The sequence below is a fragment of the Pan troglodytes genome, chromosome 3 (assembly GCF_028858775.2).
Source record: "Pan troglodytes isolate AG18354 chromosome 3, NHGRI_mPanTro3-v2.0_pri, whole genome shotgun sequence".
Classification (NCBI taxonomy): domain Eukaryota; kingdom Metazoa; phylum Chordata; class Mammalia; order Primates; family Hominidae; genus Pan; species Pan troglodytes.
The window spans coordinates 129,284,763-129,298,190 of record NC_072401.2 but is presented as its reverse complement, the minus strand read 5'-3'; the positions used below and the strand labels follow the sequence as shown (position 1 = coordinate 129,298,190).

The following is a 13,428-nucleotide window of genomic DNA, read 5'->3' as shown; positions in this document are numbered from 1 at the left end:
CCCTTTCCTCACACTTGTCAGTATATCTGTCTTCTTTATTATAGTTATCCTTTTGGGTACAACATGGTATAACAACGATTTTATTTCAATTCCCCTGGTGGCTAATGATGTTAAGCAACTTTTCAAGTGCTTATTGGCCCCATGTATATCTTCTTTGAAGAAATGTCTACTCAAATTCTCTGCCCATTTTAATTTATGTATTATTTTTTAGAGACAGGGACTTGCTTGATTGCTCAGGCTGGAGTGCAGTGGCACAATCACAGCTCACTGTAACCTCAAACTCCTGGGCTCACACAATCCTCCTGCCTCAACCTCTGGAGTAGCTGGGAATACAGACACACACCACCACACCTGCCTAGTTTATATCTTTATGTTTTTTAGAGACAGGGTCTCACTAAGTTGCCCAGGCTGGCCTTGAACTCTTGTTTACCCATTTTAAAATTAGGTTATTTGTCTTATTGATTTGTAAGAGCTCTTTGTGTATTACAAATATTTTTCAACACACACAGACTGGTAAAAACTTTTTTTAAAGAAAAATTTTTAGAAGAAAATAAGCTCTTTGCCCCTCCCTCCTTTGATTTGCAAATATTTTCTCCTAACCTGTTATCTTTCTTTAGGTATTTTTAGAAGTTTTAGGTTCACAGCAAAACCAAGCAGAAAGTACAGAGTATACCATAGACCCCCTGCACCCAAACACATACAACCTCCCACACTATCATCCTGCACTAGAGTGATACATTAGTTACAATAGATGAAAACACTGACAGTATTATCAAAATTGTCCTGTACATTTTCTATGGGTTTTGAGAAGTGTACAATGACATGTATCTGTCATTAGAACATCATAGAAAATACTGTCACTGCCCTAAAAAACCTGTGCTCTGTCCATTCATCTCTTCCCCTTCCAACCATTGGCAATCACTGATCTTTTTACTGTTACTATAGTTTTGCCCTTTCCAGAATGCCACGTAGTTGGAATCATACAGTATGTAGTCTTTTCAAATAGGCTTTTTTCACCCAATATAAACTAAGTCTTTGTATGAATCCATGTCTTTTCACAGCTTGATAGCTCATTCATTTTTGAGCTCTGAGTAAGTCCATTGTCTGAATGTACCACAGCTTGTTTATCCATCCACCTATTCAAAGACACCTTGGGTTTTTCCAAGTTTTGACAATTTATGGATAAGCTGCTATAAACATCCACGTTCAGGTTATTGTGTGGCTACACATCTCAACTCATTTGAGTAAATTTGCTAGATCCTTTGGTAAGAGTTTAGTTTAGTTCAGTTTTGTACGAAATTGTCAAACTACCTTCCAAAGAAGCTGTACTGTTTAGCATTGCCACCAGGAATGAATGAGATTTCCTAATGCTCCACATCCTTGCAAGCATTTGGTTATTGTTTTGGATTTTGGCACTCCTAATGAATCTACAGTAGTATCTCATTGTTGTTTTTACTTGCAGCTCCCTAATGATATTTGATGTTGAGCATCTTTTCATATGCATATTTGCTGTTTATCTTCTTTGGTGAAGTGTCAGCTCAGGTCTTTCAAGTTTTTTCTTTTTTTCTTCAATAAACTGGTCTATCGACCATTTTTTAGTGAACCATTTTTAAATTGGGTTCTGTTTTCTTAGTCTTAATAGTTCTTTGTATATTTTGGATAATAGCCCTCTATCAAATTTGTCATTTGTAAATATTTTCTAGCAGTCAATGGCTTCTCTCCTTTTTTAAAAAAATTTTTCGTAGAGACAGTCTCACTATGTTGCCCAGGCTGGTCTCAAACTCGTGGTCTCAAGCAATCCTCCCACTTCAGCCTCCCAAAGTACTGAGATTATAGGCATGAGCCACTCACTGCACCTGGCTTTCCTCATTCTCTTGACAGTATCTTTCACTGGGCAGAAGTTCTGAATTTTAAAGAATTCTAGCTTATTATTTCTTTCATGGATTGTTTTGGTATTGAATCTAAAAAGTCATGATAAGCCCAAGGTCATCTAGATTTTCTCTTAGATCATCTTCTAGGACTTTTATGGTTTTGTCTTTTACATTTTGGACGATGGTCCGTCCACTTTAATTTTTCTGAAGGGTGAAGATTCTTTTTTTTTTTTTTCACATCAATGCTCAGCTGTTCTAGCACCATTTGTGGAAAAGACTTTTCTCTATTGTATTGCCTTTGCTTCTTTGTCAAGCATCAGTTGACTGCATCTGTGTGGGTCTATTTCTGCACTTTCCATTCTGTTCTATTGATTTAGTTGTCTATTCTTTCACCAGTACCGTACTGCCTTCATTACTGCAGCTTTACAGTAAATCTTGAAGTCAGGTAGTGTCGTCTTCCAATTTTCAATGTTGTATTAGCTATTCTGAGGTTTTTAGGTGTTTTTTGCCTCTGGAGATATCCACAAAATCATTTGCTGGGATTTTGATTGGGTATACTAAATGCATCTCAATTTAACAAGACAATAAACTGCACAGAATCTATGGTTATGTTGGAAAGAACGGACATGACATTATTGAGTCTTCCTATCTATAATATGAACAAGGAATGTTTCTCGATTTATTTACTTATTCCTTTTTTTTTTTTTTTTTGAGACGGAGTCTTGCTCTGTCGCCCAGGCTGCAGTGTGTGACCTCGGCTCACTGCACCCTCCGCCTTCGGGGTTCAATCTGTTCTCCTATCTCAGCCTCTCCAGTAGCTGGGACTACAGGCACGCGCCACCACGCACGGCTGATTTTTTTTTTTTTTTGAGACAGAGTCTCGCTCTGTCGCCCAGGCTGGAGAGCAGTGGCGCGATCTTGGCTCACTGCAAGCTCCGCCTCCCGGGTTCACGCCATTCTCCTGCCTCAACCTCCTGAGTAGCTGGGACTACAGGCGCCCACCATCACGCCCGGCTAATTTTTTTGTATTTTTAGTAGAGACGCGGTTTCACCGTGTTAGCCAGGGTGGTCTCGATCTCCTGACCTCGTGATCTGCCCACCTCGTCCTCCCAAAGTGCTGGGATTACAGGCGTGAGCCACTGCGCCCAGCCCCTTTTTCTTTCATCAGGGTTTTGTAGTAATCCTCAGATAGATCCTGTACATATTTTGTCAGATTTATAACTATTTCATGTATTTGCGTGCCAATGTAAATTGTATTGTGTTTTTTTGTACAAACAGCCCCAGGCTTATGATAGTTTGACTTATGGTTTTGCCTTTACAATGTTGTGAAAGCAAGAGGCACTTAGTAGAAGAAACTGTACTTCAAATTTTTAAATTCTCCCAGGCCAGCAATACGTGGTATACTTTCTTGCAATGCAGGGCAGCAGCAGTGAGCCATTCTGTTTTTTACTTTCAGTATAATAATCAATACATTATATAAGCTATTAATACTTTATTATAAAATATGCCTTGTGTTTAAGTGATTTTGCCCAACTAAGGCTAACATAAGTGCTCTGAGCATGTTTAAGGTAGGCTAGGCTAAGCTATGATGTGTGGTAGGTTGGGTGTACTAAATACATTTCAGTTTAACAGTGTATTTTCAATTTATGATGAGTTTATAAGCATGTAACCCCAACATAATTTGAGGAACATCTGTACTGGCTTTTCACTTTCTGTATGGTGTCCTTTGAGATTCAAAATTTTTAAATTTTGATGATGTCCAATTTACCTGTTTTCATTGTGTGTTGCTTGTGCTATTAGTGTCATATGAAAAACCACCATCAAATCCAAGGTCATGAAGATTTTACACATTTTATTCTAAGAGTTTTATACTTTTTCCTCTTAAATTTATGAATTTAATTCAAGTTAATTTTGATACATGATGTAAGATAGGGAGGGACCCAACTTCCTTCTTTTGTTTGTAGATATCAAGTTGACAGAGTCCCAGTTGTTGAAACAACTATTCTTTCCATACTGAATGGTCTAGGCACATTTGTTGCAAAGTCAGTTGAAAATAGACATGTTTATTTCTGGGCTCTGAATTTTATTCCATTGATCTATATGTTCATCCTTATGACAGCACCACTATCTTGATTACTGCAGCTTTGTAGTAAGTTTTGAAATCATAAAATATGAGTCCTTCAATTTTGTTTTTTGTTTGTTTTGCGAGTTTTCACGCTTGTTGCCCAGGATGGATTGCAATGGCGCAATTTCGGCTCACTGCAACCTCCACCTCCCGGGGTTCAAGCAATTCCCCTGCCTCAGCCTCCCAAGTAGCTGGGATTATAGGCACACACCACCATGCCTGGCTAATTTTGTATTTTTAGTAGAGACAGGGTTTCACCATGTTGGTCAGGCTGGTCTCCAACTCCTGACCTCAGGTAATACACCCACCTCGGCCTCCCGAAGTGCTGGGATTACAGGCGTGAGCCACCGTGCCCGGCCGTAATTTTGTTATTTTTTAAGAGTGTTTTGACTACTATGGATTCCTGAAATTTCCAAATGAACTTAGATCACCTTGTCAATTAAATGTGTATCCTTCAAACTGCAATTTGCAAACTTTAATAACTTTAATCAGTACCCTTTGTCCAGATATGAAGTTACATTTAAATATTAGATTCATTTACTGCTCTCTCTCCCAGTTTGTGTTGTTATAGTAAATCTATAAGACATAATAATTGCTTTATACAGTTAATATTCACTTAGGTTTATTCATGTGTTTATTACTTGTTTTGCTCTGCAGTCCTTTCTGTGTCTCTGATAGGTAAAATCACTTTTATTCTACCCTTTGGGACTTTCTTTCATGAGGCTCTGCTGGTGGCCATTTCTCATATTCTACACTCTTACTGAAAGATATTTTTGCAAGGCCTACAATTATCAGTTGATAGTTATTTTCCCTTGGCAAATTAAAGCTATCATTCCAATGTCTATTGGTTGTCACTGTTGGGAAACTAGCTATCAGCTGTCTAATGATTCTTCTTTCTTGAAAGTAATCTCTTTTTTTTCTGGCTAAACTCTGACACCTCTCCTCAGTTCTGTAGAGGTCCTAATTGCCTCTTATAATAATGACTTGGCCCCATTCTCTCTACCCTTTCATTCTGGAACTCTGACTAAATGTATATTTTAGACCTTCTCCGTTATCCTATATTCCAAGTTTCTTGCTTACCTTTTTAAAAAAAAAAACAAAAACAAATAAAAAGCTTTATAATAAAATCTACTAGATGTTAAATTACAAAACTTGATTAAAACTTACCAACCAATAGCAAAGACTGTAGAAAATCATTCTGTATCCTCTTTTCATATATTCTATTTCTTTGCTACTCTGTGGAAATTTCTGAATAAATTCTTGGGAACAGTCTTCCAATTGACTAATTCTCTAATTCTGTCTAATCTGTTGCTAATCCCTTCAATTGATTTGGTTCTTAATTTTAATCATAATTGTTTTTACTTCCAGTTCTATGGTTATTCTTTAGGATTTCTTCTTCTCTACACATATTTTTATTTCCTTAAACACAGTAAGCCTAGCTACTGCATATTTTGTTTAATAATCTGACTATCTAAATTATTTTAAGGGGCCAGGCATGGTGGCTCATGCCTGTAATCCCAGCACTTTGGGAAGCCGAGGTAAGCAGATCACTTGAGGTCAGGAGTTCGAGACCAGCCTGGCCAACATGGTGAAACCCCATCTCTACAAAAAACATAAAAAATTAGCCAGGTGTGATGGCACACGCCTGTAATCCCAGCTACTTTGGAGGCTGAGGCAGGAGAATCACTTGAACCTGGGAGGCGGAGGTTGCAGTGAGCTGAGATGGTGCCACTGCATTCCAGCCTGGGTGACGGAGCGAGACTCCATCTCAAAAAAAAAAAAAAAAAAAAGATTATTTTAAGGTATGTTTCTACTGCCTGTTACTTTTGCTCATTCTCACATGCGAGATCTCACTTTCTTGTTAGATTATTCACTTTATGTGCTGCTAACTTTCCTTGCAATATGTGAATAAAGGAGGTCTAAGATAAAGGTGAATATTTTCATACACAAAAAATCTTTATTTTCATATGCTAGGTGTCTGGGAAACTAAGAGACCACAATCACATTAAATTTACAACTAGTGCTTCCTTTAGTCACCCAGAGTATGAACTTGGGTTGCATGAATACAACTTCTAGCCCAATTTTTTCCTCCCTATTCTGCTCAGCACAACCAGAAAAACATTGTTTTGTTTTTGTTTTTGTTTTTTGTTTTTTGAGTTAGAGTCTTGTTCTGTCACAAGGCTGGAATGCATTGACGTGATCTCCACTCACTGCAACCTCCACCTCCCGGGTTCAAGTGATTCTCCTGCCTTCAGCCTTCCGAGTAGCTGGGACTACAGGCACACGCCACCATGTCCAGCTAATTTTTGTATTTTTAGTAGAGATGGGGTTTCATCATGTTGGCCAGATGGTCTCAATCTCTTGACCTCGTGATCCACCCACATCGGCCTCCCGAACTGCTGGGATTACAGGCGTGAGCCACTGCGCCAGCCAGAAAAATATTCTTTATAGAGTCCCTTGGGGAGCAGGTACGAAGCAAGTTTAGTTCTTCCACTGTAAGTGTATTCTTTTGGGGTATCTTTTTTCTCCCATAGATTTTTGGGGAACAGGTGGTATTTGGTTACATGAGTAAGTTATTTAGTAGTGATCTGTGAGATCTTGGTGCACTTTTGGGTACCAATTAAATGGGAAAAGGAATCCTATGGGAATCCACAATTTTGGTCCCTGAGTTTATGGTTTTTACCCGTTTTGGGTAGCTTCTACAAAGGGTCCTAAGGGTAAAACTAAGTTTCAGTACTTCACTTCTGTATAGTTTTATCCTGATAATAACTTACCTAGCATATCTTCAAAGATTTTAAGCAGATATTTTCTTACCTATAAGCCTATCATTTTAGTAGTCTTCAGCAGTAAATATATGCCAAAAACAGAATAAAGCCTTTACTCACTCTTTGGTCCAGTTCAACATAGCTTCTGGATCCACCAAAACTCTTTTTGCAGAGGTCAAAAATGAGTACTAAACTGCCCTATCAATTTGGCATACTTTTCATTCCTAATTCAACCTGTAAAGTTGCTGACACACCTGATTATTCTCTTCTCTTAGAGCCAGCTTTTGACTTCCACAACAACACACTTTCCTATACAACTCCTATATAATCATTCCTCAAGGCTCAGATGAGACAGGTCTTCTCACTTCTATATTTCCTCTGCCACCTGTTTGTCTTAGCCGACCAATTCATCTTCTATATGGACAGCTTGTTAACTGGATTTCTTCTGCCCACTCTTGTCCCTGTACAATCCATTCTGTGCCAAAACAACCAGAGTGATCTATTAAAAATAAAAATTAGATGTCACACTGCCTTTGCAAAACCTAAGGTACTGGATTTGAACTTTAGATAAACTCCACATTATTTAACATGGCGCATAAATGATGACTCCTGCCTATTCATCTATAATTAACATTTTATATAATACCGTAGGCAAACTGACCTTTTTTCCAGTTCCTCAAATACACCAAAATCTTTTCTGCCAGATCCTTGACATTTACTGTTCCCTTTTCCTGGAATACTGTTTCCCTACTCTTTGCTTGGTTATGTCCTACTTCCACTTCAGATTTCACTATTACTGACTTTCTCAGAGGCCTTCCCTGACTACTCAATGAAATAGCATCCTGTTTTTTTCTTTTAGAGTATTTATTGTAATTTGTGATTAAGTACTTATTGTGGGTTTATTTTTAAGTCTGATCCCCCAGTTAGCTGTAGGTTCTAGGCATGTAGAAACCCTATTTGTTATCTTCACACTCTGTGCCCAGTTTCTAAGCAGTGTCTGGCACATAGTAAGCACTCAATGAGTATATGTTAAATGACTGATTTCTCTCCCTTATTTAAGCAGACCCACAAGAAAAGTACAAGTCTAATGAGATACTACATGTAGAAGACAGAATCAGAACCAAAGGGGATGAGTTAAATGATGGGAATGTACATAAGAATCAGGTCAAAGTAAGACATATCTGCAATTATAATGGTTAAAGTTATATAAGCCAAGATTACTTTCCGTTAATATTTAATGAATAAGATCAGCACATGCCTCAAGAACTCAATACATGGTTTTTAATTATTGTCTATAATTTAAGGAAATAATCACCTACAAATAGGATGTTTCTCAAGTTGGCTTACAAATTTGTTACTTGGCAGACTGAAAACATTTCCCACAGAACAAATATTATACACAATGGTTGGGTTCCTTTGGTTAATGCATAATGTTTACTCCATAATTTATTTACCCACTTTGACAAACATGAATTGAACATTTCTTTGTGCCAGAAACTATTCTAACACTAGAAATACAATAGTAATGAACAAATAGAAAAAAATCCTATTGTCATTGGTATTACATCCATGGTTTTTTCTCCAAGAGAATAAAAGTAAGTAAAATATATAGAATTATAGATAATGATATATGCTATGGTGAAAAACAAAGCTGGGTAAAGGGATAGAGAATGGGGGAAGGATAATTTTAACTGATTATTAGTAGAATGTACTAGTATCTCTGTTCTAAAAGGATTTAAGATAGGTATTACTTACCGAACCTAAGTATTACAAATAAAATAGCAATGCTTACACTAGGAAAGACTTTCAACTGAGAAGCATTATAAAAACACACTTCCTTTCCCATGGCAGTAGGACAGGCAGAGAACTGCTAAGGCTCTAAGTCACGTAACAAGCTATCATAGCCTGAGGCAGGTCCTCCAAGAAGGCAGTGGTTACAGAAGGCTAAAAGCAGTACTGGGGATTCCAGGAAGAAAAGAAATGAGGAGCCAAGAAGGCTAGCACACTTCTTGTTGATGATATGAAGCCCCACCGACAGGCAGTCCCCTCTACTCAGCCACTAATTGGCTAGCTTTTCTTCCTACAACTTTATTTCCAACCAAGATCAGTTTCCTATTTGGCATATAATGTTATATAACTTTCCCTTATTATACCCTCTACTGAAAACAAATATTTAACTATTGGGGCTTTTCTGATAAACTTAATAGCAGAAAAAGATTCCTTTTATCCCCATATCTGTACCATTATAATTCGTATTGAAGGAATGCAGATACCTGATAAACTATTCTGGTTCTCTATTTTACCTTAATAACTAGGATAGGAACCAGGATCTGGGGTGAAATGCAAGAAGTTAAAAAAAATTAGAACAAGATTGTAAAAAGTAACCCTAGCACCACAGTAATGACTAGACCAAGAGAGATAATCATCCAGTTTAGTCATTTATAGTTTGTCCACAACCATTTCCACTACCTTAGATCATGCACCATTGACTAAGTGGGGAAAACAGAAAGAGGCAAGAAGAGTGCTCTCTAAAGCCACTGGCTCATACAGCTGCGGTGAGAGCCAGGTAAGCAATGAGCATATAAATTAAGCCTGTCCACAGTAACTTGTTTTTATTCTTTCATACGAGAAAGGGCGTTCTCAGTATTTTCACCTAAAACAAACAAACAAAAAAAAAACAAAAAAAACAAGGGTATAAGTCAGTGAGTGCTAATTTTCTTTTGTAATTACAGTATTCATCACGCTGTTACTTTCATAAAATAAAATGATTCCTCAGGTGGTAATTATCAGGTATATTTCCAGGAATTTTTCAAGTTAAATACAATGTATTTATATTCAAAATTTCATAAAATAGAGCCTCAAGTTTGAGAAAATATAAACAGCAACATACAATCAAAACAAAGCATCAGTAGAAAGATGTTGGCCAGAAACAATTACCTTTATGGCTGTGTGTTTGTTTTCATCTTCTTCCATCCATAGATCCTGTTCATAATAATATAAGCCATCATTGATAACTTTAGCAAGTTCAGATGTGATTTTTGCCCGAGACATGTGGGTGCCTGTTCGATCTCCTCCAGGATGTTTTTTCACATAAGGTGGTGTCTGAGTTACAATCAAAATCTTGTTTAAGTCTTGGTCATCAATTTCATAATCTGAATCATTATCAGACCAATCAGTAAATGTGTTTTTTCGTCCTATTTGTTCAATCTCTTCATCAAACAAAAAATCAAGTTCTTCTTGTTCTGGTTCTTCTGAAGAACATAGCTGATTTAATGACCCTTCAGGGACAGACACTGATTCCTGAAGGAAGAAATTGGTAATTTATATAAAAAACTTTCTATCATTTTAAAATTAAATGTCATAAAACAGTGTTGCAAGTAAGTAATATCAAGCTTTTATGCTCAATTGCTAGTTTAACAGCCAAACTGTAAAAGAAAATCAAGTGAGTATTATTTTGGCCCAGTAAATTTAAGACTAAAGAAAAACACAAAGTTGAATAAAGAAAGGATTACATTAAAGACTCTTTTAGAGTTGGAATAGTCTTAATCATCCATTACATTGCACTGATTCATTTTACTGATTAAAACAAAGGCCTAGAGATATGAAAGTATTTGCCTATGATTTCATAATTATAAATAGAACCAATTATCTGGTTGTGGATTGCTGTAATCCCAGCTACTCGGGAGGCTGAGGCAGGAGAATCATTTGAACCTGGGAGGCAGGGAGGTTGCAGTGAGCCAAGATCGCGCCATTGCGCTAGAGCCTGGGCGACAAGAGCGAAACTCTGTCTCAAAAAATAAATAAATAGATAGATAGATAGACAGATAGATAGAATTAAGGTCTTCTGATTTTCAGAGTCAATGGTCTTCCCTATTCCAAACCTTTTTACCTCACAATGATAATAACATAGTTTCTGAGCTAATCCCTCTACTCTATCCTCATCCCCATTCTACATGGCCCAGTTTTCATGTCAAATTCATGCTAATATTCAGCAAATGTTAAAATGTCTACCCCTCAGGCCAGGTGCAGTGGCTCACACCTATAATCCCAGCACTTTGGGACGCTGAGGCAGGTGGATCACAAGGTCAGGAGTTCAAGACCAGCCTGGCCAACATGGTGAAACCCCGTCTCTACTAAAAATACAAAAATTAGCCAGGTGTGGTGGCACACACCTGTAGTCCCAGCTACTCGGGAGGCTGAGGCAGGAGAATTGCTTGAACCTGGGAGCCAGAGGTTGCAGTGAGCCGAGATCACGCCACTGGACTCCAGCCTGGGAGACAGAGTGAGACTCTGTCTCAAGAAAAAAAAAAAAAAAAAAATTGTCTACCCCTTCTATAGAACTTAAAACAGCTAGGCCAGGTGCAGTGGCTCACATTTGTAATCCCAACACTTTGGGAGGCCAAGATGGGCAGATCACCTGAGGCCAGGAGTTCAAGACCTGCCTGGCCAACATGGTGAGACCCCATCTCTACTAAAAATGCAAAAATTACCCAGGTATAGTGGCACACACCTGTAGTCCTAGCTACTCGGGAGGCTGAGACAGGAGAATCGCTTGAACCCTGGAGGCAGAGGCTTGAACCCTGGAGGCGGAGGCTGCAGTGAGCTGAGATTGTGCCACTGTACTCCAGCCTGGGTGACAGAGCGAGACCCCATCTCAAAAAAAAAAAAAAAAAAAGAACTTAAAACAGTTGTTGGTTTACATTAAAAGTCTAAGCTTTTAGATCCTAGATCTTATAACATGTAAACTAGTTTAAAATTCCCAACAGAAGGAAGTAGTTTCTACTTGGTGTTACATTCATTTTTCGTCCTCTGGCCTATTTTACCCTTCAGTTCATGCTAACTTCCTATGTCTAGGAAAAAAACAATTCCTCCCTTTCAAAATTCCCAATAATGTAGATCCATATTCATTTAGTCGATAACTATCTGAGTGCTTCCTCTGAGCCAGGCACTGTTCTAGGCAGGGACAGACAGCAATAAATTTAACAACAACTATGCCCTGATGGAGCTAACATTCTAGTAAACAGAAGACTACCCAAGATGTTTTTACTAAAAAAAGACAAGTTGTAAAACACTGTGAATATATATTTTTTAAAATATTGATGATATATTTTAAACTATATACATTGCTTTTCACATTTGCAGGTACATGATAAAAGTCTAAGAGAATAAACAAACTGTTAAATTTGTTTTCGTAATTTCTGAGGAAAAGACCATTATTAAGAGATTAGGGGTTGAAGATGACTTAAGTTTGCATGCTTATTTGCAGTAATAATACACAGTGCAAAGAATAAAAACAATAAATCCACATCAATACTGAAAACAAGTATTACTATCAGAAGATCAAAGACTTTTATGACTTTCGGGAAAGCAGAAAATAAATGGGATTGTATTGATAATAAACAAAAGCAGAGAAAACAGCAACCTAGAACTGATACAAAGGTTAAAGGGGAAGCAAAAGCCATTGATCCCGCCAGGGTTCTAGAAAGTTTTGAGATGGCAGTTACAAGGAGTAGGAATGGACTATTGGATGGCAATCAAAATAGGTATTTGGAAAACCAACTATAGAACACAGCTGGAACAGTCAATCCAATCCCTTTATCTCAGAATATAAAACTATATAAAGATCGCTCCCAACTAAAAGCCCAAGAATTACTTTCTAAACAAAATAAGATTTGACAAGAGAGGGCTCATGTTTTGTGTACTGGGGCTGAACAGAAGTTGAACACATCCTAGCATTATTCTGAACCTCTAAAATAGAGCTGGAGGGGAGGAAAAGAAAAGGTAATTTCACCAATGAATGAGATACACTAAGAAATTCTACATCCCAGAGAAAAGTACTCCTTTTTTTGTTTCAGCAATTTTGGAGAAAAAGAGCCAGCATCCCTATTCTCTGCCTAGGTGTCCAAGTCCATAGGACGTTTTCACTTACCAAGAACGTGCAATCAGCTGGGCACAGTGGCTCACGCCTGTAATCCCAGCAATTTGGGAGGCCGAGGCAGGTGGATCACCTGAGGTCAGTAGTTCGAGACCAGCCTGGCCAACATGGTGAAACCCCATCTCTATTAAAAATACACCAAAAAATTAGCTGGGCATGGTGGCGGGTGCCTGTAATCCCAGCTACTCGGGAGGCTGAGGCAGGAGAATCGCTTGAACCTGGGAGGCGGAGGTTACAGTGAGCCGAGATCACGCTGCCATTGCACTCCACCCTGGGCAACAAGAGCGAAACTCTGTCTCAAAAAAAAAAAAGAGTGTGGAATCATACCTCACATTAAACAAAACAGCCCACTAGATGAGCAGATTAGATCAAACAAGAAAACCATGCATATTTACTAATATTAATATGAACTATCAACCAAAAATCGCCAGATATTAAGAAAGCATTCAAAAAGCAACCAAAACAATGATGGAAATAATGAAAATATCAGAAGAGAACTTTTTTTAAACACCCAAGGCCCAGTATTTAGATGATCTATCAAGGAGGTCCAACATCAGATGAAAACAGATACCAGAAAGTGGAAATAAGAGAAACATTAGTTTCTCCCAAATGAAGGACATGAATACTCAGCACAATGCATAAAAATAGACCAGACAGAGCAGGGCGCGGTGACTCACGCCTGTAATCCCAGCACTTTGGGAGGCTGAGGCGGGCGGATCACGAGGTAAGGAG

General features: G+C 38.0%; 1 protein-coding gene across 33 annotated transcripts in view; it reads right to left on the bottom strand.

Moving 5' to 3' along the window:
- The window catches only part of LARP1B (La ribonucleoprotein 1B), a 154,099-nt gene that overhangs the window by 84,999 nt on the left and 55,672 nt on the right, over positions 1–13,428 (bottom strand). For 29 of the 33 annotated variants that reach the window (XR_010156153.1, XR_010156164.1, XR_010156157.1 and 26 more), the window contains one exon: positions 9,699–10,061. Coding sequence is in view for 26 of the 33 variants with exons in the window: in XM_009448269.5 (XP_009446544.1) it covers positions 9,699–10,061 (363 nt within the window). In the remaining 7 variants the exon portion in view is untranslated. Of the gene's footprint in view, positions 1–7,993; positions 9,415–9,698; positions 10,062–13,428 lie in introns of those variants that run through there. The other 4 variants (XM_054682666.2, XM_054682665.2, XM_063808301.1 and 1 more) reach the window with 2 other exon arrangements.